Genomic DNA, 27,411 nt, shown 5'->3' on the forward strand with positions numbered 1-27,411 from the left:
TTGGCAGTGTAGGACGTGCTGGCTGTGCACTGCTTCACGAGGGTGGGAATGAGGAGCATTCAGGGCTGGAGGAGTTTGGCTGAGTCCCTGGGAGACCTGAAGTCTTTGATTGCATCTGCATGTGATTTTTGAGTCAAGACCCTGGGCATCTCTGGAAGTATGTCTGGTCCATCTTGGGTCTTCTGCCAAGACCTCTTAGTATCTTCCTTATAGAGCATGCCAGAAGAGAGCTGTTCAGACAACAAGGAACGTTACCTATCCTTCCTGTGGAGGCTCTGAGAACAGTCAACTTAGCTAGCCGGAAAAACCAGAGGTAGGGAATGCTTAGCAGAGGAGAGGCAGGTCCAAAAGTGGAAGCTTGCATCCACACTGCACCAGGTTGCCAAAGTACAGAAGAGTCAGGAGGTATCAGTGGCAAGGGCCGTTTCACAGAGGACTTTGTATGGCTGTTGAAGAGCCAAAAATAAGCAAAGTTTGTCTCTTCCAAAAGAACCCTGTTTGAAAGAAGCATAACTTGGTGGGAACCATTTGATAGAATTTCAAATGGTTCAGTAATTTTTTTGAGCTAGGCTTTGTCAGAATTAGTATGAGTTTTAAATTTCAGACAGGAGACTAGGTGGTTTTTAGATTCTGATTCTTAGGTTCAAGTCAGGGTTCTATGTGTCAAGGAGATTCATATATTGTTAGAAAAGTCAGAGTCCCTTTCTTTTAGAGATATACACTGAAACACTGGCAAATTCAATGTTGTCTTTCTTTGTTTAATTTCAGGGTAAACCTAGGGTAGACGGGAGGGTGTAGGTGACAAGATGGGCCAGAAGTATTACAACTGGCTGACGGGCACATTGTATGGTCTCTTTGATTTTGTATGCATTTCATATATTCTATAATAAACATTAAAAAAATAGAAATGCCACCCCACCTGTATTCTAATTAAAAGCCTTTGTCTGGGCTCTTTATTTTTCATGGGATTCCATGGTCTAGGATAAGGAAATTTGCCTCTCACAAAATTAATGATTAGCTCTGCTTAATTGTCGCCTCTCTGTTTACAGGACCTGAAAAAGCCCTTTGATAAAGCTTGGAAGGACTATGAAACAAAAATGTGAGTGTTGCCATTTTTAAAACAGATTTCAATTTTCAAGAACGCTTTTATTGCTAAAAGGGATTGTCTGAACAAACCTTAGTTCCGGAAAGAATTTAACCCAAAGCCATGTCACCATGGTTTGTTAGGAAGACAAGTGCTTCCATGCCTGGTGTCTATATTCAGAGATGGTGGCATTTTTCAGCAAGGTCCTGTGCCCCTCTTCTGTGGTGTTCTGGTGGTTATAGAGTGTTAATGTTCAAGAAAGTTCACTGAGGAGTTTGGGGCAATTTCTCTTACCAGGTATTTCTTTCCTTTCTTGTTTTTGAATGCTTTCTCCGTTTTAATTACCACTTATGACAGCAATGCAGTTTTAAATTTCATCTTCCTGGTGACTTGTACAAACCGTCTGCTTTTAGCTGTGGGTCCTTGTTTCTCTGAAAGACCAGCTCCCTTGGTTTTTAGAAAGCTTCTGCAATGCATGTCTCCTTCAACTTTACTTGACTGCCTCTGTTGCCAAAAAAGAACATAAAGACTGTGGACCACAGTTCCTACTGAAGACAGCCTGCTCCTGGCTGACTGCAGGCATCACACTTTCTCATTCCCAGGGCAGGGAGAGTTGACCTAGCTGTAATCTAGCTACCTATTGTGGGGAATAAGGGTTTTAATTATTTTAAATACTTGTGAAACAGAAAATAATTTAAAAATACTCTGTAATCTTTGTGCCTTGGGGAATGGAGAATATTCTGAATGGAAGCAGAAATTTTCATATGAAGCCATCTGGTAAAGTGAGAAGTGTTAGGCAGGAAGTTACTTCAGATGTGTTTAATTTGGCTTTTTTTTAAACCAGCTTTGGGTATCTTTTTAGTAGTGAGGATCACCAAGCTTGAACCAGTGAATAGCACACACTTGATACTCATTCTATCCATGGAAATGATGAGTTTCCATGCTGGGAGCTGCTTGGATCCCAAGTGTGGAGTTTCACCGATGGCATGCATTCACGTGTTGGCCTGGGGGAACTGTTCAACCCAGGCAGACTCCCAACTGGTTATCCCTAGCCCTTCAGCATCCTTTATCTGTGACCAGTTTGGTGAAATAAGTAGGGTCAGCATTCCTACTTCACAGATGGGAGACCAAGACCCAGTAAGAGGGTCTTGAGGTGGGGCTAGCAGGTGGGTCTGCTGGCTTTTGTCCAGCTGCTTGTGCTGCCCCTCTGAGAGCCTACATGAAACTACTTCTGTATACACTGGACCAGGGTGATGAGTAGCTGCTGGAGAAGTCTGCCAGAGAGAGACTTGTGGTTCTGAAGAGAAGGGTTGGGAAGTAGAGAGAACATTACCTTCTGTAAAATCAAGACACATGTAGATAGGGAAGGGATAGAATTGCCCACAAAATCCCAGATTCTGAGGAGGTGTGGCAGTACCCTTTAAACTTGAATGATTCTAGAATATATAAAGGAAGGCGTACTTTACTTACTAATGCACTGTGGATTCTTTACTTGTCCAAGAGGCCTTGGATTTAAGATAGCTTTCAAATTCCTGGACAGTGATTCCAAACAGATTACTAAGAAAAATGACTGGTCTGGACTATGTCTTGGTCCCTTTTAGGGACTATTGGGATCTTTGAGTTGTATAAGGTGAGTCCAGGAGGGGCCTTACAGGACCCTGCATTCATCGCCTCTTCCAGGTACCTGATTCATCAAACAACATCCCTACCAAATGGTCTCTTTCCTATTTCCATTCCTGTTTCTCCTTCACATTGTTGAGTACACCCAGTGTGTGTGCCCAGAGAAACACAAGAACAAAAGGGTTACACACACACATACACATACACACACACACACACCTCCCCCAGATGGGAACTTTCTGGAATCCCAACTAGCCTGTTTCATCATTGAATGATTTTTAAACAAAGCACCACTTTGAGGCTCTGCAGAAAGTGCTTCCTAGGCCTCATGGCAGCTCTTTAGATTGAGTGCTTTCTGTTGCCTTTCTTTAGTCTCCTTTTCTCTAGAATAAAAACTCCTCGTGGTTTCCAGCCCTTCATACCTGAAGCGATTTTGTGGCTCCTTTTACCTTCGTCCTTATCGTCTGGACTTGTTCCAGCTGGTCAGTTTAAGCCTGAGCTATAACCTTGACATTTAGGTAATAGAGTGCAGCATGGGGTCACCATGAATAGGGGTGTGAACCAGATAAAGGATGAGCAGGTCATGCTGTAGTGCCAAGCACTGGGAAAGGAGGAGGCTGGAGAACCTGGGCGACTTTTCTAAGTAAGAAGGGTGATGAGAGTGCCAGAAGAAGTCAGGAGAGAGAGGCCAGTAGGGATGTGGGAGATCTGTGGGGACCGTCTACCTCCACTGATGGACCCAGATGGACTCAGCAAGTGTTTAGGAAGTCTTTGTTGAGTGATTAGTGGGAAGGCCAAGTTTTTATGATGATGGTCAGTTTCCTTTTGAGAGAGTTAAGAGACTCTCCTATTCTGAAATGCGTGGTAAGCATTTGTCTACAGGCCGGGTAATAGGACAGCTTAAAGGCGATCTCAGAGTGCCATGCCAAGAGAGCTCTTGACTTATCCATGCTTTTCTTCATGCACAGAACCAAAATAGAAAAGGAGAAAAAGGAACATGCCAAGCTCCATGGGATGATACGTACCGAAATAAGTGGGGCTGAAATTGCGGAAGAGATGGAAAAGGAGAGGAGGTTCTTCCAGCTACAGATGTGCGAGGTAAAATACTGCAAAGGGCAGGTCCCCAGTTGAGCATGGGGACCCCTATACCCCCAGCATGGTCATCTTTGCTCGGACCTGTGGCCTCAGAGCAAACACCACAGGGATTCTTGGACTCCATTTCTATGATGACATACTTTTACTAGGGGAGTCTTAGTCTCCTAGTAGTAGAATTCTTTCATTAAAAGTAGAGAACATAGAGTGGCCTTTCGGGCGTCACATAGTTGCTCTCTCAGACGTGTCTGCTCTCCCTGGAGTTGATTAAACTCTTGCTCCCGAGGTGTGTTTTGATGAAGGATCTGGGCTCCCATTTTACCAGTGGAGTCAGAGAGGGATGAATCATCTGGAGAGCCTTCATGGCCCTCCACGCCACGGGAAGCCTTCACCTGCTCCATGCCAGCGGCCCTCCTGCCCTGTGGCCTAAGCCCTTGCCACGGGGATAGGCAAGCAGCACAGAGCATGTCTGCAAGATCAGACCATCCAATCATGAAGGCCATTTCTTGAGTGAAGCCCTTCTGGTTTGGGACCTGATCTTCCAAGCTGTGCCAGTGATGCCTCTGGCTGTGGGTGGTGCTGTGAATGGCATTTGTCCTCCCTGGCAGCACCTTCATAAACCCAGCTGTGGTGAATCTACTTTGCTATTCATTTCTGTAAACGCTTCTGATTATTTCTTTGAGTAAATTCCTGTAAGTAGAATTTCTGGGCCAAAGAGTACATACATTTAAGGTTTTGATACATTGCCAGCATTTTATTAGTGATTGTATCATTTTGATACATTGCCAGACATCCAATTAACAGTGAATAAATATCAAAAATGAAGAAGAGATACACATACGTAGTTTTTGTAGAGGAAAAAAAAAATTGTAGCTTATGGTTTTGAGCAGCTTCCCCTCTCCTTACTGATTTACACAGTAAATCAGGAAGTGCTCCTGGGGGAGCATTTGGATGTGAGTTCAGCCCTTTGTGACAGCTGGAAACTGTGGGACTCTGACAGGCATCTCGTTTCAGAGATGAGGGGTTCTTCAGGGTCCTTTGTACCACCACCTAACAGTGAGGGGATAGGAAGATTACAGCATTCCACCTTTTGTGAGCCTTTAGGAAAGAACTGCATTTCTTGATGCTGGCTTTATAAGATCCTGGCACTTCCTGATGTCTTAGTGATCCTTAATGAATTCTCCAAGTTAAAAATGGCTTGAATTAGTTTCAGTTTAAAAGTTAAGCAGTCACACTTAAGGGAAGTACCTTGGGATTACCAACATGGGGACAAGGGTCTTAGGTTTAGAATTTTAGCAGTTAATGTTCTGGATAATGACCTGAGGTCATTGGGACAGAGGTCTGGGACAGAAAACGTGTGCACAGGAAGATACAAAGTGGCTAGCAACTGACATTGCAGCCATCTTCCTCCTTCTATGCATCCAGAGTGAGACTTTCTCCTGGTAGGTAGGATGAGACAGAATGTCCTGTTAGTAGGAGTTTTTGGTTCTTAAACACTTAATTAGCTGACCTGCAGGTAATTCATATGTCACCTAACTAAAAGAAACATCTAATTATGGCATGCAGAAGGTATCAAGTGTTTGCCATGAGTTCTGCCATTTGTAGAAGAGAAGAAAGAAGTAGAGGAAATAAATCTGTCTTCAGAACTGAGCTACTATTAAGCTCATTTTCTGCTCACTTCTGTGATGGGTCCCTTCTTTGCTTCTTTACAGTACCTGCTGAAGGTCAACGAAATCAAGATCAAAAAAGGAGTGGATTTACTTCAGAATCTGATCAAATACTTCCATGCTCAATGCAAGTAAGTCTTTTTTTCTTTATGAGCTCAATATGAATGCTTCTTCCTGTATGGCAGCTTCTGGTAAACTGTAGTATTGAGGAGGATAAACACACACTTAGAAATCTAAGTGGAAGGAACAGGTATCAGTACGTGCTCCGCAGGTGAATCTTGAGAACAGGCAAAGGACAGGGAGGCTGATCCAAAGGCTGTAAGACTCTGGGTACTTGACAAGCCAGGACTAAGCAATTCAGAGAGACAGGAAAGCAGATTAGTAGTTGCCACACTGTGAGTGAAGGAAGAAATGGGGATTGGCTTGCTGATGGATATGGGGTTGCTTTTTGGGGTAATGGTAAAATTCTGGAATTAGTGCTGATTGTATAACTTTGTGAATATACTGAAACACTCTATACCGTACACTTCAAAAGGGTGAATTTTATGAGTTGCGAACAATATCAATAAAAAAATAAAAGTATGCATGCAATGTAAAAAACCTACAGTGATTACCAAATGTGTTTTGTTTTTGCTCTTTTTATAGACAGACAAACTAGTTTAATCTGACATGTGGTCTCAGATGAGTTTTATTTGTTAAAAGAGAATTGAGAAGGTGTTGATACAATGTATTAAGAAAAAACTTTCATATATTACTGATCCTCTGAAGCCAGTGACCATGGGAGAAAAGGAGGGTACAAATAGGAGAGAAAGAAACCTCCATGCTGAAGTTTTCAGCACTGCCCTAGATGTTGGCCCCTCGTAATCTGGCCATCTCTCTTCTCCTGACCCCACAGCAACTGGTTAAACATACCCATGGTTGTCTACTCACTCACCTGACAAACTTTTACTAGGTATGTGCTTAAGTCAGACTCCATGCTAGGTGACAAGATAAAGTGATGCACAATATAGGCTTAGTTCCTGCCTAAAGAATCAAGCTGGGGAATTGGACTGAAGAATTGGATGTTTACAGCTGGGTGTGATGGTGCATATCTGTAATCCCAGTACTTGGGAGGCAGAGGCAGGGGAGATCATGAGTTCAAGGCCAACCTGGACTTCATAGCAAAACATCAATAAGTTGGATAGTTCCAAAAGTATTTCTAAGTATGGGAGTCTGAGAGAATATAATAGGAGCACTTAACTGAGACAAAGATTTAGGGTTCCCCCCTCCACACATGCCTTTTCTATTTTGTTCCCTGTTGCATTCTCCAACAGTCAGAGCGTAGTGCCTAGCACATAGGGAGTACTCAGATTCTTCTTGAGTTCACTGCAGGCCTCTTTGAGGAGACATGGACTTTTCAATTTAAAGGATGAGCAGGAGCCAGGAGATAAGGAGTGTGTGCATGGAAGTGGCTGTTCCCTCCAGGACTGAAGGTGGGAAAAGACCAGGGTGGTGTGATCTTAAGTGAGTGGGACAATGGGGTGAAATGAAACTGGACAGAGAAGCCTTAGGTGTCACATGCCAGGTTCAGGATCTTATTGCAAACGTGTTTGAAAGCTGTGGAACAGTTTTAAGCATGGGATTCACTTGCGTGAAACTCCTACAGTTGTTAGGCACTGCTTGAAGTTCTGGCAAAGAGGGCAGAAAACCAGTTCTTTCCCTTGTGGGTCACTGAGTCTGCTGGGGCAGACATGTAGGAATTGCAGAGTAGATACTGAACTGAGTTTGTGAAAGGCACAGCAGCATGTGAGTGGGATGGTATGAATTGAAAGCTGTTCTATTGGAGCAAGAAGGAACAGATGAAACGAGTGGACATGGGTACCTAGTGGCTACCCTAGAGCAGTCTGAAGAAGATGGTAGCATGGCTGAAATAGATACCATGGGAGTGGACGATGTGGAGTCCTTTGAGAAATTTGTCAGAGGTCAACTTGCCTCACCTGTCTGCTCACCTGTGCCTGAATGGGCATGTCTCCAGCTATGGTCCCTGTGCACACATTGTGCCTGTTCCTAGAATGTCACCCATTCTTGTCTTCCCTGAGGGAATTGCTCCTCATCTTCTGTGCCACCCCCGTGCCTTCTGTGTGTCTCCTTGATAGCATCCTCTGGGTGGGGTCTCTGGCTTCCGCTGAACTACTTACACTTAGGGGCTGTGTCATTTATTTGTTTCCACCTCCATGGTGTGGTGCAGGTACCTTGTCTGTGGCAGGGACTTACATTGTCACCCTGAACAGACTTTGCTGTGGATTTTCAGTACAACTGTGATGTCACTGTGTTTCTCTGAGGTTGAGGTCAGACATCAAAGGAGTTGTGCTCACTGGCACATTCAACAGTAAAAGAGGGCCAGTCTGGGAAAAACCATCGGAGAGCAAGAGGACTGGAGTCTGTAGAATTTTGAAGGTGAACTCTTTGATGGACTCAGCACACAGATCTCCTCCTTTGCTCTTTCCATGACCTGACATGAGACAGTGTAGGAAGTGGGTTGCTTCCTTGCTGACATTTTATTTTTAGGAAGACGCTATTCTAGGATTTCCTTTTTCTTCTTTATTTTGCCCAAACTATCAGTTGGGTAGCAACAAAATGCTTGTGGAAAGTGAACTAGCTGGCCTTTTATGGGCATGAGCTCAGTAACCTTTTCTACTACTTCCTCTTGGATGAGTGTGTGTGCATGTGTGTGTACCCACTGCACGCTCAAGGCAGTGGGGCAGCTCTGACTTGTAAAATTCATATTGGAGATAAAATGTGTGCCTGAGAGTGTTGACCAAGGTATGTCAGGAGCTCATGGCTATGGACGTGTTCACATTCCCTCATCAGATGTTCCTGGACTCCAGTTCTTGGCTCCAGAAGCCCAGCTTTGCCTGATGGGCAAGGGCTCACTGCTCAACCCCTGCTTCTTCCCTACAGGCCATCCTGTAGGTGTGAGAGGTCACTGATCCCAGATCCCAACCAGATCCCAGGAGCCATTGGTTGACCCTCAGAAATACTTAGATTTGCATTGTTGTGTTTACTCAATTTTGCTTTTTCAGTTTTTGAAGTATTTTGAAAGATGCTGCATGTTCTTGGTCTTTTATTTCATTTAAATAAGAAGCTTTGCATTCCTGCCTTGTTCCTGAAATATTCTGAGGACTTGTCTTCTTGGCTTGTACTACTGTTCTCTAGAAGAACTGAAGTGTAGGGTAGACTTTGAAACAATAACTGTAAAACAAGATTGTCTCCTGAGTGGTGGAAATGAGGGTGGAGTTGAGTAAGTCTTTGTGCTCATCTTTGACAAGCACAAAGATGCTGGCCAGCTGTTGCTTGATCAACTTGGGATGCTGAGTTGATGAGACTTGGGGTCAGGAGCCCTGAAAAAGCGTGCAGTCACGTGAGGGAGGGGTGGGTGCAGCAGGCAGACTTTCAGCAGACAAGGTGCCCTATATGATGTGTGAAGGCCTGGGAGGAGGGGAGTGATGTTGTCCCAATGCCATGGGGTCCAGAAGGGGCCCAAAGATTGTAATAAGTGGCTGTATTATAAAGGCTTGAAAATCTGGTCAAGCAGGCTAGAAAATATTTAATAGAGAACAAAATGTGGTTTGCTAATGGTGGTGAGAGCTCTTTGACTAAAGTTGGAAAAATGTTAATGGACTTGCCTTAGGAAAAGTTCCCGGGGCTTGGACTTAGGAATGTCATGGTGCTGTCAGCAGTCATTGAGGCAACCCTTGAGCCCCTTTTCTTCGAAGCTTTGCAGTACTAGCCTGAGTTCATTGAAGTGTACCCGGGTGCCACAGTGTGTGTCAGTAAGGAGGGTACAGGCAGACGGGTTGGAAATCAGAGAGGAGCTTTTCCAGGTAGACAGGTAAGACTGTGGAGGCTGTGACAATGATGAAATTCACATCTTAAATCCAAATTTGTAGCATTCTTCTGAGTGCACTGTTCTGTGTGATGTGGAAATGACACTGGAAATGTCGCCTATGGTAGGAAACTTGTCTCTGAGCCCTTAACTCCCCTCTGCTGTCTCCCACCACAGGGAGAGTTGCCAGGCTGCACACCTGTCCTCCTCCCCAGGGGCACCTCTGTGTCTATCTGCTGTAATATTTTCCTATTCCCTATACTAGCTCTCTCTGTCTCTCTCCCTCATGTTCTTTTCCTTCCTTTTTCTCTTCCTTCCTACCAACTTACCAGAATTGGAAGCAGTTAAAGAAATTGTTACATAAAGAAAAAACAAATAAAACATAAGAACCAAATGAGTTCATGACAGAAGGGAGTAATCCAGTTTCTTATTCATGCGTCTGTAATTCTTCCTCCAAATTCCTTGTCAGTTTAGAAATAGCATCTGCTCCTTGCCAGCCACATTGCCAGGAGTGTGGGAGGCACAGAGAGGTGGGGGACCTGGTGTTTCTGTCTTGACCATGGCACAAACATGCATAGATTTTTGTAACACTCTGCCACAACTGCTAGGCCAGAAGCCTGGCCTGTGTTCAGAAAAGAAAAATAAGGCAAGATACAGGATCAAGAACATAAAATATCCCTAGAGCAGGCAGAGTTTGAGCATGCTCTGAGGAGAGTTTGCCTGACTCCTCATGCTTTGCCAAGTGCCTGGAGGCTTTTCAGACCCTCTGAGTTGCCCGTTTGAGATGAGGAGAGTAGCAGACCTAAAGGCTGATTGATGGCTTAGTTCACTTAGGCTCCCACCTGCTCAAGAAATAAAAGTTCACTTCATTCTGTGCACATTAAAAAAAAAAAAAGCATAATAAAGAACTACGCGTATAGCTGAAGAGTGAGGTGAGAACATTCTAGCAGCCTGTCTCCATGTGTCCTGTCAGCTAGTTGTAGTGGTTCGTACCCCACACCCTTTGTGTACTCTCTTCCTTCCTCCTTGGGATCTCTGAGTTGAGTGCCAGTCTGCATTGTTTTTGCCGCTCTTCTGTTTGTGTTATACTTAGTATGGGAAAGTCCCACAGGGCCAATTCTGAGTTTAAAAGGAAAAAGTGTCACTTGACGTGAAGGTGTGAGCTCCAGATCACTTTTTGGAGATAGTCTCCTTTGCATCCATCAAACTGGCAGAAGTTGACACCTCCCCTCCCTCCCTATCTCCCGTCCTCCTCCTTTTCCTCCTTATGCTCTTCCCACGTAAAAGGTCTGAGTAATGGGAGAATCATGTATTAAATAATCACACTAGTGAATGCACATAGCTTCAGTGTGGCAAGTGTTTTGAAACAAATGACAAAATGTTCCGAGAGAATGTAGCACTTTTAAAGTGGAAAGTTGCCAGGCATGGTGGTCTGTACCTGTAATCTCAACTACTCCAGAGGTACAGACAGGAGGATCTCAAGTTAGAGGCCAGCTAGCAAGACCCTATATCAAAAACAAAATACAGAACACAAAACAGAAGAGCTAGGATGTAGCTCAAGTGGTAGTGTGCTTGCCCAGCATGTGTGAGGCCCTGCATTCAATCCTCCCAGTACTATCCCCCACCCCCCTAAAAACGGAGAATTATGGAAGACCTAATAACGAGGTATTATTTACCTTAAAATTTGAAACGAAGCGTGAGCGGAAAGTCTGGTAAAGTAGACACATTGTAGGCAGAGGCCTCTAAGAGTACAAGCAGCATATGCAGAGGGCCTGAGGCAGGAAGAATTTGGTGGCTGTGAAGGTATAGAGAAAGGCTGGCTTGTCTAGCACCACAGTATTGAAGGAAGTAAGTGCTGTGGATTGAGACTGGAGACAGCTGAGACCAAGTTGCATAGAACTTTATCGTGAGCCCAGTGGGAAAGCCCTTTCTCATCCACCCCAGCAGGGTCATTATATAGCACCCTTCAAAGGCAGCACTGAACACCAGCCACCTGTTGCTGTGGAAGACTTGTCCAGCTTCTGTTGTGTCTCCTAAACCCTTTGTCAAAAGTGACTTCACATTGAGTCCTGATCTTAGAAAAGAGATTCGCTTTGATATTTGACCTTAGGTTCTCCAGCCACACTTCCTACTCTGTAGATGGAGCCTGGCCATTCATGTGCAGCAGAGTCTCCCAGTTTTCTCCTGCAGGCTTCCTCTTAAGAAGAATTCTGCACTGTTGTGCAGAATACTCTTGCTTGCACACTGTGACTTACTGGCCTTAAAAGACTCCTCAGTTGACGCCCTCTCTGCCATTGTCGGGAGAATCCTGTTTCCCATTACTAGAAATTAGGTCTCATTTTATGTGGGTTAAAAAAAAAAAATCACAGATTCTCTGGCTTATTATGATTCCTTTTCTGTTCATTTCTCCTAATTTTGAATGTTATTTTATTCTTGGTTTGCCTGATATTTTAAGTTTCCGTTCATAGAGACTTTCTCTTGGGAATTACAGTATGACTCCAGTCACTTTCCTTGGGAGAAGTCCTCCATCTAACACAATCATTTTCTCCTTTCTGAAGTACACTCTAGGCATCTTCTTTTTCTCCGTAGTTTTTTCCAGGATGGACTGAAAGCAGTAGAAAGCCTCAAACCTTCCATTGAAACATTATCCACAGATCTCCACACAGTGAGTAGCTTCCCTCCTCGGCGGCTTAGCTGTCTTTATGTGACTGGCATTTTCATTGTTGCTTCTTTTGTATATGTAAACTCATGTTTGCATGCTGTGCTGTCCAGAAAGAAGAGCCCTGTGGTACCAGGGAATGGGCTGGGAGCAGGGCATGGCTATCGAGGGAGGCATCATGGCTTGAGGGTGGAAATGCTGTGACTTCAGCATCTCATTGTGCCTCGGTCTGACTTTTCTGCTTTCCTTGGTTTTCAAAGATCAAACAGGCCCAGGATGAAGAACGAAGGCAGCTGATACAGCTTCGTGATATTTTGAAATCAGCCTTACAGGTTGAACAGAAAGAGGTGAGGGGGTTTAATATCAAAGGATCATTTTTTGTTTGTTTGTTTTAAAAAGTGAAGGATCTCTGCATGAAATCCATGTCTACCGGGTGTCTGATGATCACTTTGGAGCTGAGTCAGGCAGTGCTCAAGTGTTTAGTTTGCTTTTTAAAACTTAGTTTTATAAAACCATCTTTTAAAAATATGTTTGGTTCAGGGGAAGCATCCACCCAGGCCTTCCTGGCAGTGTGGGAGCCTTTCTTGCTCTGTCAGTTGCTTGTAGTTCTCAACATCTCTGTCACATTGATCATTTGGCATTTATGCATTTGTCTGTCCTTGGGCCTTTGGTTCCCCTGCTATGACAAGAAATAGGCACAGAACAGGTGATCATTTGGGTCCCTTTCAGCTTGGTGACTGAGTTCTGTATGTGAGGAGAGGTCATGCACATCTGTAATCCCAGTACTCAGGAGTCTGAGGCCGGGAACATCATGACTTCCAGGCCAGCCTGGCTGCATAGTGAGACCCTGTCTCAAAGAAAAAAAACCAACAAAAAAACCAAAAGATGGCTTATGACTGCACCCAAAGGCCAGATATCCGTGGCTCTCCCATCCTTCTGTGTAGTGACATCTTTGTATACTCACATAACAGCAGTGACAATTTTTTGGGTGTTTGTTTTGCTCATGAAAGAAACCATTAAAAGGTAAAATTTAAAGGTAATTTTATGGTATGTTCATATAATACGGGTATTACAATGTGAGTTTTTTCTTTGCCCTTGAGATAGGGGTCTCACTCTGATGCAAATTAAACACAAACCCACTTACTTGCCAGTAAAAGTGTATGTCTGAATGTATGTATGTATGTACAGTAGAGTTTGGATAAGTAACTAAATTCTCGACAGCATAAAGTTCACTGTTAGTGGTTTGTTGAAAGTTCTTATACTATAACTGAACATTGTTGTTTTTCTCCCAAATGCATTTACCTTTTGTGACCGAAGTCTAGGAGAGTAAGTAGCTCAGTATTTTAATAAATTGAAGAGTTCTGCATGCTTTGTTCATGAATTTCAAAAGTATGTATTTCTTCTTTGTATATCTCAGTGGCTAGCAGCACTTTAAAATTCCTCTTTCATTCTAGTAGATTTTATTAAAAAGGCTACAGAGCTCTAATGCACAATTGTTATGGAAAGGGAAAGTTCCTAAGTTCACACTTATGCTGTGCTCCCTCTGGAGGATCAAGCAGCTCTCTCCCTGCCCTCCCCACAGGGCTGAATTCAGCATACCCTTCTCACTGGTTGGGAGTCCTGCCTCTGGTCACCCCTCCTGAAGTGATCGGCTTGCTTGTCTGAGCCTGTTCTCATTTAAACGGTTCTTGTTTGTTACTGGCCCAGACACCTTCTCCAGCTAGCCCATGAGCAACTTGAGGAAGTCTCTCACCTTCTCTGCCCTCCTCCATCACACTGCAGTGTTGGGTGCTAGTTAGGGGCTGTTGGTAACATGGGTCAGCTAACTGAGGAATTATGGAATAGCACTAGAAATAACCCACAGTATGGTGACAGTCTGGAGAACTCAGGTCCTAGCAATTCAAAATTTCCAAACATGAAATATAAGCACAAAAAGAGAGAGAACTAACTTGTAAGAGAGAGAAAATTGTGGCCTAGTTGTAAGTAGAACAGGCAGTCCAGGCCTGGGAGCCTGAATGCCACCTCAGTGATTGCTCTCCAGGCACTGGGGGGAATGTTTGAGAGCTGCTTTTTTCTGACAAGAGTCCTGCCCAGGAAACTAGGTTCAGGTTTAAAATCAGGAAGAGCGGCAGTGGGATCATCAGCCCTTAAGGGCACAGACTGGGGTGGTGTTTGCTCTGGCTGTGCAGAATTAGGAGGTTTGGGAAAACTGACTGCCATCACAGAGTACCATATTTATAGCTTTGCAGAAAAGTGTAACAAACTTACTGGCACAGACCATAAGTCTCTGATGCTGTCTTTATTTTGTGGATTGGGTTGACCATCCTGCTGCCCCAGATAGCACCTGGGGATTAGTGGACTTTCTTTCCTTCTCTGGCTTTGTGCCAGTGACTCCTGTCAGGACAGAACTCTACAGTCTCCTGGTTGTGATTGTGTTCTTTCCTGTGTATCACTCTCTGCATTCCTTTTTGGTGATGGCACTCAGTAGATTAGACAGTCTCTGAGCGCAGTTGCGAATAGCAAGCAACTGTGAATAAGTTGAATTTTACATATATTTAAATGATTTCAGTAACTGGGACTCCCATCTTGTTCCCCCTGTGTTATATTTGGCATGAACCATGTGAGCATTGTTCCAGCTCTCTTTCCCTGCAGTTGAATTCTGTTCTGTGACTTAGAAAGCTGAAGGTGTTGGATGGTTTTCATGCAGCATTATGAAAATTCTGTTCTGACTGTGTAATGTACAGTGACTGTTGATGAAAGTTGGGTAATGTGCCAAAAGACATGGCCTTGATGGTTAGTAGCAGCCACTACTCCTCATTTCCTTCTGTAATCTCAGCATCAGTCATTACAGAAATGCAGAACCTGGCTGGTACAGTGCAGTGGTTCCAGGCTGCTCTTCTCTGTCATCCTGCAGCTCCACTTTGGAGACTGAGCTGTCGAGATCCCCGTGTACCTCACACCTCTCAAATTCATTTCTTCTTCTTGATATTTCTATTCTCTGTAGAAAACACTCCTGTTCAACTTTTTGGTGATTATGACGAATTTCAGGCTTACGGAACAGTCAAAAAATTATACCGTGACCACCTAATGCTTCATTTTCAAAAGATCCCTTCTACAAAGTTAAGACCCTGATTGCTGATTTTTGTGGGAGCTTTCTCCTGAGCTGACTCACTTTCTGCCTTCCTCATCCCACATGTGCCCATATCAGTGGGTTTCTTCTGAGATGTACTTGCTGTGATGCTGGCAAGTCCTTCCACTGTTTGACATTGGGGAGAATCCGAGTCTAAGATATGATCTTGGAAGGTCTGAGTGCTGAAACCACATTGATGTTCTCACTCCACAGCTTCCCTGGGTGGTTTTTCTCTTTGCCAGCTCTGCTTTCCCTCTTCAAGGGTCCCTGTCTAGTGAGAGGGTGGTTGAATGGTCTGTGCAACAGGTGCAGAGATCCACCATTGCCATGGTCCTTTTCCCATTTAGTTGTGAACCTGATCGTGTCCAACTTTGGCATTGTCAGAAACCTCTGCCTCCCCAGACTCCTCTCCTGCCTCAGTGGAGGAGGACTTCTCCATTGATGAACACATTCAACTGTCCTTTTCTCAGTGTCACTCCCAGCCAGGCACTGCAAGTACCCACACATCCACCAGAATGAGGTGGATACACTTTTCACCTCTTCAGGAGATCATGGTCTGGAGGTAGAGTGAAAAGCAATTGGGGATGCAGTGAGGAGAGCTGTGATGGAGTGACAGGTACTGTGGGGGTGACTCACCAGTGGGTATGTGCCTGAGCTGGGGCTCTGGAGGATGACTAGGAGTTGCCAGTCTCAGCAACTGAGGCAGGTGGACTGGCTTCTGACCCAGACTAGGGGTTGCCCAGCAGCTGTCTAGCAGAGTGGAAGAGCAGGGGTCTAGGTCTTCCATGCCTACTAACACCACAGTGACCAATTCCTGGACCTTCCCATGCCTTGGTCTCTGTTAAACAGAAAGGAGTTGTTAGGAGATCTGAGAGAATTTCTGTCAAGTACTCAGATCATCTTAACAAACAGGTACCAGTTTTGAGCTCCTAAATGGTGAAGATAGCATAGTGAAGAGGTGAGGCCAAATTCCTTATCCCTCAGCAGTCACTCTCTCAGTGGTTAAGTAGTATGAGACACAGTTGTCGTCATGATCTCCCATGAAAGAGAGTCCTTTCCCGCTAGTTTGTCCTCTGCCCACTGCTCCTTCTCCTCTAATCCCAGGCCCAGCCTTTCAGGCTTCCTCTGCTCCTTTCCCGACCGTATCCAACCAGCCTCACTCCTCTCCACCAACCCCTCTGGGAGGTGAGGGAGGAGATGCCCCTCTCTGTGGCCTGGCATTTCCTACTTACCTCATGTTTCATGTGTTTTTAGGACCCTCACAAGTGTGACCAAGAATCCTTACAGCCACCTCTCAGAGTAGGTCTAATTATTAATTACATTTGCAGTTTGAGTCAGGAGAAGGAATAAACTCATTTCTGGAGCTCCCTGGTGCTGCCCAGCCAGGAAGTAGGCCTGAATCTGTTCCACTTCAAGCCGCCCCTTTCAACAGGGTCACGTGACGTCAACACTTTATGTTACTGTTTAAAAACAGTAATGAGACTTGAAAACACTGCTCTTGGTTTCTACTATGCCCACATGGATGGACTCATTCCCCTTGTGCCTTCCAGTGATCACGATGAGTGGGACTTTGCAGTGGCTACCTGCAGGAAAACCTTAAGCTTGAAGAGATGAACCCTAAACAGTTCATCAGTCACAAGAATGGTCTGAATAGAGACTTTGTGAGAGGTAGACAGGCGTGAGAGTTTTTGTGATCTTGTAGACTCTCAAGACAGCTCGGGGCTGTGAGCACACCTGTGTGTGATGTGTACAGTGTAGGCAGCACCATCTTTCCCCCGGTTCTGAGGACTTTGGGTATTGAGCCTATTACTCACCTGGGCAGACTATCCTGGGAGGACCCAGGGGCTACCCAAAAGTCAAGCTCTCTGGGATCTGAGAATGTGTTTGGATGTCACAGGGTAAGAGGGTATGTGGACATTGACAGGATTTTTGAGTCCTGTGGTTCTGTAAAGTGCTCACTGAATCTCACACACAGTCATCACATGGTGACACTCAGTAGAGGCTCAGGTTGTCCTCTTCTCTTCTAGGGAAGCAGAGCCTGATCTGGGGAGTGCTGAGATCAGGGCATCATGAGCCGTCCCGGCCAGCCGCCTCTCATTTGTGAGCTGATTCTTCTCCCAGAAGGGGCTCTTTTCCTCCTAGTTGTGTTCCATCAAATGGAAGCCTTGGGCACATGAGCAGGGTGACTGCCTTTGTCAGCCTTCACTTTATCAGGTTATAAAGGCTATTGCCGGGTCACCTGGAGGTTACCTTGAAGATGCTAAAGTAGGTTCAATTTTAGGTTAAATAGGTTATATTCTTCTTTTCTCCAAATATTAGGTTTTACATGAGAGCTTAGCTTCAGATTTGCCTGCATGTGTTTTGACTGATTCAAGAAAGGCCTGGTCTCTAGAACATGTGATGCAGGGTATGATTCTGTAGAGAAGGGTATGCCCTTCCTTCTGCTCCTGAGACCTGGTGAACGTGGCATGAACACTCAGTATGTGACTTTTCCACTGATTTTACACGTAGGTGTCTTCGCCCTAAATCAAAAGGCATACTTCTTAACTCCAAATGTGTCAAAGACCTCAGTGTAAAAGCTAAAATTATAAAGCTCCTAAAATTTATAGGTACAAACCAAGTGATCTTGATTTAGGCAGTGGTTTCTTATGTTTGATCCCTAAAATATAAGACAACATAAAATTAAAAACACAAATTAGAAATTTTGTGCCTCCTAATCTTTCAAACTGTCAAGAGTCCATGTGGTTCACTGCTGTTTGGAGCTGATGTCTGCAGTCGGGCTCCAGCCACGCTGCCTTTTATCCTCCTGGCTGTAGTGTTTGTCCCTCCTTCCCTGCGTGATGGCTGCACCTCCCACTTGCCCTCTCTGTGAGCTGTCCCCTTTGCCTCCAGTATCTCCCTCTGCTCTGTCTGTTCTTGCCGTCACCTCTAGAACACTTTTCCAAAATCTGTTCTTGTGGTTTTCTCCATGTCACTTGCTAGCTCTTGAGTACTCTTCTCATTCAGATCACGTCGATTTTCACACGTTAGTTCCTTCATTGTCTGCTTAGTGTTCTTGAGGATGATCAACTGCTTGCTGTCAGGAAGCCATTTTGTACTCTGCACTTGCTTTAAGGAACTCTGCCCCTTGAGCAAATAACTTCAATTCCACTGTATCTCTATTTCTTCAGTTATGAAATGAACTGGTTCAAGAGGTTCTCAGTAAACAGAAACAGGCAGATCTCAGCTCTTCTGTGATGTCTTCATCTATGCTTTACTCCCTTCTTGCTTCTTTTAGATCTTCCAGAATTTCCAGTGCTGGCCCTAGTAGCCCTTCTGTTCTCAGCTTGGGATGTCTGATTTCATTTGTTAAATACCAATTGAGCACCTGTTGGAGGCCAGACACTGGACTTGGGCTCTGGAGATTGTTGCTGTCCTTGCTCTAAGAAGCATGCAAGCTGGGGTTTCCCCAGTGTGGGGTACTCAGTCAGATTCTCCGATGACCCCTGGATGGTCTTCCTCATGATTGTGGCACGCCTTGGTCAGGGTCAGAGCACTTGGGTTCAATGGCAGGCCCAACCTCCTTGAGATTGATAGGGTGAGGAAGAGATTATTTAGTCAATACTGTTAGGAACCTGATGTTTACTTGTGTGATCTTACTTAGGCCTTAGTGTATTTATTGTCTTATATAAGGCATTGTTTTCCTGTGTCCAAGAAGGAACCAGGCAGAGAGAGACTAAGCAACTTGTCTATAGTAGGAGGCAGGAAATAGTTTCCTTGTTTTGCTCGAAAGTCTTGGCCATTTCCAATATCACAGCACCTAGAGGCTGTGCCACCACCTAGGACTAGCCATCACCATGGACTGAATGCTCACAGCAGAATAAAATGTGTTATTTGTAAGTGGCTGCTGCTTTCTGCCAGTTTGGATATACTGGTTTGGGGGTTTTTTTGTTTTGTTTTGTTCATTTGTTTTGCAGTGGTGGGGATAGAACCCAGGGAACTGCACATGCTAGGCAAATGCTCCACCCCTGATCTCCGCCTGGAAATACTGATTTTTGACATTTCCTTGATGTGGTATGAAGGGGAAATTTTTCTACTTACAAAGCATAGGCATAATTTCATGTACTAAGGCCTGGACAATATATTAAAAAGCAATTTCTTAACCATTTTTAGGACTCACAGATTCGCCAAAGTACAGCTTATAGTTTACATCAGCCTCAGGGAAACAAAGAACATGGCACGGAGCGGAATGGCAACCTGTACAAGAAAAGTGATGGGTAGGTAAAGTGGCTTGCTAGTTGCTAAAATTGAAATGTACATTCATTATCCCATGTCCAAAATGTCTAAACTTTTATTGTTTTCCCACTTATCCATAAGGATCCGAAAAGTGTGGCAGAAGAGGAAATGCTCAGTTAAAAATGGTTTTCTGACCATATCCCATGGTACTGTAAGTATTATCTTTTAATCCATGGTCTTCGCTGTGTGTAGTTAGATAATGTCTGTGCTGTAGTTTTTAGTGATGTCAGGACACGAGGACTGTGTGTTTATGTTACTGAAGATGCATTCTGAAGATTTTTCCCTGTTAGGAAGCTTGTTTGTTTCCTTCTCAATTTGGTGACCTGCACCCAGTGTATGCTGTTTTGGGCGGGGGTGGGGGGTGCGGCTAGTTACCCTTTATAGCTTCAGAGAGTCAAGAGTGATGATCATCCAGATTCTCTGTAGAAGCCTGTGGCTTCCAGAAACCATGAAATAGCAGACAGTTGTCCCAGCTGTCCTTGTGCTGGAAACTGAACATCCTACTTGGGAAGATTTCTACTCTTCCACTAATGAAAAAATGTTTAAGTAGTCAGAACTCTAGGAATTAGAAATCCAAGAGAAGAGATTCAGTCACTTTGTCATAGAGAGGCCTGTGCCCAACCTTAATCAAGTTCTTTTTCTGTCATCCTGTTTATAAGAATCCCTGCAATAAAATCTGAACCCTGTATGTTTAGCTCATGGAAAAATCAATCGGCCAGGCAAGGTGGTACACACATGTAATCCAGCTACTTGAAAGCAGAGGCAGGAGGATCACAAGTTGGAGTACAGCCCAGGCAAAGTTGGCAAGACCCTGTCTTAAAAACAAAATACAAAAAAATAGCTGGGACTATGGTTCAAGTGGTAGAGCCACTTGCCTAGCATACATGGGACTCTGGGTTCAATCCCCAGTACTGCAAAAACAAAACAAACAGCAAAAACCAAATAGAGTAAAATTACATACACTCTGACATTAAGAGGCCAGGAACAATTAATCACAGTTCCAAGCGCAGCTCTTCATGCCGTGGTATTCTTTTCATGGTGGCATTAGTCCTATCATCCTTTCACCTGGTATGACTGAGGCTGGTGGAAACTACCTGGGCTGGTAGACAGGTTTGGGAAGGTCTCAAAGCTAGGGTCCCTTCACTTTCACCGATTTACTTAGTAAAGGGAGAGTGGGACTAGAAGTGGCACATGCCAAGTCTGCAGAGGTCGCTTGATGACCTCTGTCTAGGGGATTCACTGTGTCTCTGGACTAGGCAAATAAAGATCATTCCCCTTTCCAAAACCCAGCCTGCACTAGTATGTGATCACAACCTTGCAGTTTATATCTTGAGGTGCTATGCTTTCCATGTAGATAGCTTCATGCTGGTGTGTGTGTGTGTGGTGGGGGAAGGGGTTTATGAATGTTATAGATTAAGGGGAACAAATGTACTTACCACATCATGTCTTTAAAGTTAAGAGTCTTGGACAGGAGATGGCCAGATTCTCTTATTGGTCTACCATGGTTCACTTTTAAATTGTCTGCTTGGTTGTCTGTTTTGACTCAGAAATAATCATCATAAAATAAGACCAGGTTTCTTTTCATGTTCTTACAGCTCCCAAGTTGTGAGGCACATTTGCTTCATTGAAGTCCCAGAAGCTCAGAGCCTTAGCTCACACCAGTGATAGAGGAGCAGGCTGGTGACCCTTTGCTAACAGCATAATTTGCTTTGAGTTACTTTAGCTGCCGAACTTCCTAGAAGACATGGAAGCACAGTGCTCTTTAAATTTTGATGGGTCTCCCTAGTTTTTGGCAGATAAAAGTTATTACTAGCTTCAGTGGATGCTGAGGGCTCTGCTTGTGGCACAGAGTGCATATGTAATAAGAGCTTTGTGTTTTGAGCCCAGCCTCTTCAGGGACCTCCTTTCTGGATACCTCATTGTGCCATAAGCAGTCACTTCCTACTACAGATGTAGAGGTGACAGATGGGCCCAGGCTGGCTCTGTCCCCACTGCCTTACAGGAACATGAGTAGCTTGCTTTCCAGCCTCCCTTCAGACATTGAGGGTTCCTTTTTCTCCCCTTTCCTGGGTGTTGATGTGTAGGCCCTGGTACTCAGAATCCTGAAGACCTCGAGACCTGAATTCCCTAGGCTGAGGAAGAGTTGAAAGATGCATCTTTGGTTAGGTTTGGTTTTGATTTGACTCCTGTCATAGGTTACCTGTTTAACTAAGTGGTTTCTAAGTGTGTTAGTTTACCTTCAGGAGAAACGGGCAGACTTCTAAAGTCCTGTCTGAAGAAATGGGAATCTAAGAGCTGGACCTAGCACACAGCTGGGAATCAGGTCTGTAAGAAGCGGGATGCCCTCACAGTGTGTGTGCACTGTCAGGAAGACCCTTCCCGGGAAGCTGGCAGTGTTTAGGAAGTGAAATTGCTATACTGTGTTCTCAAGCAGGGGGCTGAGGAACCATCTGAGATGGATTTAGTGAAAACCCACGTTGGTATTCCCCAGTAGCCATGGCCAGTTGTGTTTATGGCACTGGGAAGAGTGGTCTTCGGGGTGAGACACTCTTAGTTAAGTGTCCTCTTTGCCAAGTTCAGAGCACTGCCACGCCATGAAGGGCTGTGTTATTCTGGAAGAGTTTCCACCTGGCTCTTACACATTCTAAAAAAATTTTAAGTGATCATCAGTCACGCAGAAAAAAAATGCAACATTCCTTTTAAAAGCTTGACAAATTGCTAAAAAGTATGATGAAAATGGCAGAATCACTAATAATCTGTGCCTTCAAGGCAGGCACCAGGCTATAGGATCCCACCCTTCCTGCTGGGTTTTCTACTACACCAGGGCTTCTCAAAAGAGCACAGACTGGGCCTGGTGCCGATGACTCACACCTGTAGTCCTAGATTCTTGAGAGGTCGAGATTGGGAGGAATGGAAGTTCAAGGCCAGCCCTGGCAAATAGTTCAAAAGAACCCTCATCTCCAAAATAACCATAGCGAATGGACTGGAGGCATGGCTTAAGCAACAGAGTACCTGCTTTGCAAGTACAAAACCCTAAGTTCAAATCCCAGACCCACCCAAAAAAAAAAAAAAAAAAAAAAAGCATAGACTGCCTTGTAAACGAGATGAGGCTGCTGTTGTATGGATGAATGGAACAATGGCCTCTTGTTCCCAAATTGCATCAAGGAGGAGATTTAATGGCTAAAATTTTCTCATGAATTTTCCTTATAGCTTTGCTGTTAGCTAATACTTAATTCACATGGATAAACAACACACGGTTTTTAATGTAAAATTTAGGACAACTGATACTACATAAGATTGCCAGCTTATATGTTTTTGTGGAGTCCTTTTTATGGCTGTCATTTTTATGCTGTCATAATGAAACCTTGTTCAAATGAAGGCACTGGGTCTTTTTCAGTATTTTTTTTGTCTTGGTACTAGGATTTGAACCTTAGGGCCTTAAGCTTGCCAGGCAAACACTTTACCACTTGAATCATGCCTCCAGCCCTTTTTGCTTTAGTTTATTTTTCAGATATGGTTTTATATTTTTCACCAGGCCAGCCTGGGACAGTGATCCTTTTACCTCCACCCTGTGTAGCCAGAATTACAGGCATGCATCATCTCTCATGACCCTATTTGACAGTTTTCATTTGCTGTGAACTGAGAAATCTGCCTTTGAGGATAGTTATTTTTAGTAAAGAATGAACAACTTTTCCCATGCCACAGGGAGGAAAGAAGGCTAAAATATAGAGGTGGGGAAGGAGAGTAGGTGGTAGTAATTCCAATTGTGGTTCTTTGCTGCTCTCAAGATGAATGCAGGTGAGCCACTGCCTTACCTGCATACTGTGCTGTGACCAGGGAGAGTGACAGTGAGAACTTGAGCCCAGGTGGCTCCTTGGAAAATCCTAAGTCCCCAGCTTCCACACACAATGCCCTAATCAAACTATTTTAATTGTCCTGATCATGTCATTATCTGCAGCGTAGGAGTAGTGCCTACCTCAAGGGGCAGTTAGGAATATTGAATGAATTAACTCATGAAAAATGTTTATGGCAGTGCCTGACTTGTAAAAGTACATGACAGTAGCTGAGTAAATGTAACTCTTCTTATTCAAAATCACTGTCTTGTCCATGAAGTGTTTCTACATTTCCCAGAGGGCACTGGAGTTTTTGACTGTTCCTGGGTCTAAGACTCAGCAGACACCACAGTCTGGAAGTAACACTAAAAACTGTGCCTCCCCTGTGTGACCATGGACATCACGTGGGCTGTATATCTGTGTTGTGGTCACATCTGTGGAGGGACGTCTGCTCAGCACTGTAGAAATGAATCATTTGTGTTGGTTCCTGGATGATCTGGCATTCCTGTTGATGAAGATCCAAAGTTAATGATACTTTTACTTGGAACTGTCTGTGTTTGCAAGAGCTAAAGACAATAGAGGTTAAGATATCCAGCACTTCCATACAGGAGATCAGATGAGCTTGGCCGTGAGCCAGGACAGTCTAGGACAGCCCTGCTTATCCAGCTCATGCATATCCTTCACCCTTTTATCAAACCCAACCTGCATACTGCAAGGACTGGGCCCGTTTTAATGGAGCTATGGCACCCCTCGCTCTGTGGAGTCATTGGCATGAACCCCTAGGTGTAGGAACACAGGAGGGTCCACAGGCCTGTTTGTGTATCTGGATTAATCCCAAATCCAGGTCATTTATCTTGAAGCAGCCTGTGTTCTAGGGAACTTTGGAATAAGAGAACGATTAAGTTTGAGAAATTTTTATTTGATCTTTCCTTTGGCACTTGGTAGTTGACTAAAATAAGCTCATTCATATTTGAAAGTTTCACCAAGATTTCGAAAACATTTTGCCATTCTGAATTTTTGTTTCTAAAATTATCTCCTTACTGTTTATTGAATTATATTTGACATTTTTGAAACTAATAAAATAGCCATTTTTGGCATACCTTTGACAAAAGTGTGTTGTGATCTCTTGTGGGTGGAGGCTGGGGTTATGTATGTGAATGAAATATGTTTTCTTGAAACTTAGATGACAGATCTGTTACCAGCTATTGCTTCAGGAAGTAGGGAAAATTATTTCTCTGCCATTTTTGTGCTGAGATTTACTTTTCCTGGAAGTGAGGTTTCTACTTAGAAAAACAATTTTAAGAGTTCCAGAAACTGGGCTGGGTGCCCAAGTCACCCAGCAAACCATCTGTGTCATTTGTGGGGTCAAAACCCAGTGTTTCAGGGCTTCAGCCCTGGAACATTTTGATCTGAGAGAATCCATTGCCACTAGCCTGGATGCTGGCCCTGCTTTCCTTGTGTTCTGATGGGTTTGTGTAGACCACCATGCATGCCCTGGCAGGGAGGGCAGTGGCCCTCTTGTGCAGCTGTGAAGTTCCAGGACCCTACAGTAAGCCTCTGTCACGCTTCCCACTTGAAAGTCTGCCTCTGACAGCCACTTTGCAAGTTCATTAAAAAGCCTGTTCTTGCTATGTTTTCATGAGTGGTGACATGGGATGCTCTTTACACCCCCACCCCTAACACTCATCTCATATTTTTTGTTTGTTTTTAAACAGGCTAACCGGCCGCCTGCAAAGCTCAACCTCTTAACCTGCCAAGTGAAGACCAACCCCGAGGAGAAGAAGTGTTTTGACCTCATCTCGCGTAGGTTCTTTCTAAGGCGCTGTGCTGTAGAAAAGTTATTTAATACTCTTCCAAGACATCAGTCCCCTGTCAAACACTGCATTCCAAAGAGCTGGTTTGGGAGAGAAAGGACATTTGTTCAAATGTCCTGCCTCTTCTGTCTTTCCCTGGTGCTTGGCTTGCCAGTCTCTCCAGTTGAGGATTGGACTTTGAGGACGGCCCTGTTCCGTGGGCTGTGTAAACCCAGGGATACCCTTTATCTTTCTTGTTGCACTAGATGCACCTCAGGCCTAAAATCCCTTCACCCATCTTTTTTAAGGGACAATTTTGTTGTCAAAAGCTTCCATAACTTATTTGCATGATGTTAGAAACATTATAAATTGAAGTTAGATCTTCAAACTTTAGGTTTTGAAACTGTTTATCTTCCCCGCCACAAAATTAATCTTTCTGCTTCTGTAGGCTTTTCTTCTTTGTGGTAGGCACAAAAGAATTGCCATGGAACCATCTGTTACAGCTGTTTACTTAACACCCTCCCCCTAAAAGAAAAAGGCTCGTGTTGTCTCAGAGAAAATATGGCTGGGCATGTAATCCCAGCACCTGGGATGTTGAGGCAGGAGGATCACAAGTTCAAGGCCAGTCTGGGCTGTGAGACTGTCTCAGCAACAACAACAGAGCCTGTATGTGCCCGGGTTGTAGTTCAGGGAGGGCTCAGCCAGTCTCCTGTCGGTAGTTGGATTTGCAGAGGGAAGCTTGATCCTATGCAGTGTAGGGGCGAGGGGGCTTGTCAGCACCCAGCCCGAGAGCTACTTCAGTGTGTTGAGTATATGATTGAGGACCCACTGGTGACTTAACATGCACATCAAACCTGTAGGGAGCTTACTGCCTTCTCTACTCTGTCTGCATGGCTCCTGCCCCTCCTCCCTGTTTCCCTTCTCAGACCCACTGTGCTGAGCTGCAGGGGTGGGGCTGGGCCCTGTGGTGTGGGAGAAACATCTGGAGACTGTCTATCCTGTTCTTAGAGCCTAGACTGATTTTTAAAATACCAGGTAACTGTCCTGCTTCTCCAGTGTTTGCAAGTCAGAATACAGAATTAGCCATTGATCATCTGAGCTGTGCCTAGTCTGGCTGTGAAATAGCTTGGTATTGGACACAGGGCGCCAGCATTACTGACCAAGTCATGGCTTCTTGGGAGTTCTGAGACTCCTGTAGCAAACCCTCTGGGTGGAACTGGGACTGTGGATCTGTCCTTCCCGGTCCTTCTTCCCAGGGAGGCTGTGTACATCAGCACAGTACCTGGGAACAACACTTCAACTTGGCTTAACTTCTGACATTTGAATCACAAAACCAAGTTCATTTTTATTACTTGAAACAGTTTAATACTTCACTTAAACCCAGATCCTCTCCTCAGTATCACGTAGGATAGAGAAATGTCCCATTCTCACTGGTATTAAAATAGGAAACAAAAAAGTTGGCCTGGTATAGTGGAAAGAGGAGCTGGCCAGGATTCAAGAACCCTGCATCCTCTGCTGCTGGTTTCACTGGTTTCTGCCACTTAGCCTCCCTGGGCCTTGGCCTTTACCCAGAAAAGTCACCAAGGGTTATTCTAAGAAGCAAGGTGCTTTCAGGAGTAAAAACCACTACTGAATTTGGCCTGTCTGCTCATTTGTAGGGTTACAGATGCTTATTGTGTGTCCCCAAAAAGAGTCACTGCTTGTCACCACTCTGTCATCTGCAGAAGTTAGACCTCCTCTCTTTTTTTTTTTTCTCTTTTTCAAATTTAATTTTCTTTTTTACTTTGTTTTTTGACTGACTATATAGACAGAGACTTTCTGTGTATCCTTCACCTGGCTTCCCCTAGTGTATATATCGCAGTACAGTTATCCAGCAGTGCAGAGTACAGATTGTCAAGGAGAAATCCAACCTGAGGGATCCACACATACTGTTATGAAAGCCAGGAAGTTAATATTGGCACATGCAGTTAACTAAAAATCTCGCCCAGATCTCACAAGTTGTCTACTAGTACCCTTGTTCTGCCCCTCCAGGACTCCACATTGCATTTAGCTGTTACTTTGCTTCCCCTGCCGTCTGACAGTTTTGCAGTCTTCCTTATCTCTCATGACCTTGATACCTTTTGAAGAATATTGATGAGTTCTGTTGTAAAATGTCCCTCAGTTTGGATTTCTCCAGTGTTTTCTCATGACTGAACTGGGGTTTTATTTCTAGCAAGAATAACAGAAGTGACACTGCCACCTCACTTTGAACATCCTCTCCTATGCACACTGAGGCCAGCAGCCCACAGAACTCCTGGAAGCAACATGACTGTGGCATTTTGTATTCACCCATCAGTCAGTATCCTCTCATTTTAGCCAGAAAGCTTCTAAGATACTCTTCTTTAGAAAAAGAC

General features: G+C 44.4%; 1 protein-coding gene across 8 annotated transcripts in view; it reads left to right on the forward strand.

The window, feature by feature from the left end:
- Positions 1–27,411, forward strand: part of Asap2 (ArfGAP with SH3 domain, ankyrin repeat and PH domain 2) — a 154,277-nt gene that overhangs the window by 85,254 nt on the left and 41,612 nt on the right. For 7 of the 8 annotated variants that reach the window (XR_012439591.1, XR_012439592.1, XM_020178735.2 and 4 more), the window contains 8 exons: positions 1,050–1,099; positions 3,673–3,802; positions 5,509–5,594; positions 11,918–11,993; positions 12,248–12,334; positions 19,270–19,373; positions 19,474–19,543; positions 24,941–25,028. Coding sequence is in view for 6 of the 8 variants with exons in the window: in XM_020178735.2 (XP_020034324.2) it covers positions 1,050–1,099; positions 3,673–3,802; positions 5,509–5,594; positions 11,918–11,993; positions 12,248–12,334; positions 19,270–19,373; positions 19,474–19,543; positions 24,941–25,028 (691 nt within the window). In the remaining 2 variants the exon portion in view is untranslated. Of the gene's footprint in view, positions 1–1,049; positions 1,100–3,672; positions 3,803–5,508; positions 5,595–11,917; positions 11,994–12,247; positions 12,335–19,269; positions 19,374–19,473; positions 19,544–24,940; positions 25,029–27,411 lie in introns of those variants that run through there. The other variant, XM_074049135.1, reaches the window with a different exon arrangement.

This window comes from Castor canadensis, chromosome 12, assembly GCF_047511655.1.
Source record: "Castor canadensis chromosome 12, mCasCan1.hap1v2, whole genome shotgun sequence".
Taxonomy (NCBI): domain Eukaryota; kingdom Metazoa; phylum Chordata; class Mammalia; order Rodentia; family Castoridae; genus Castor; species Castor canadensis.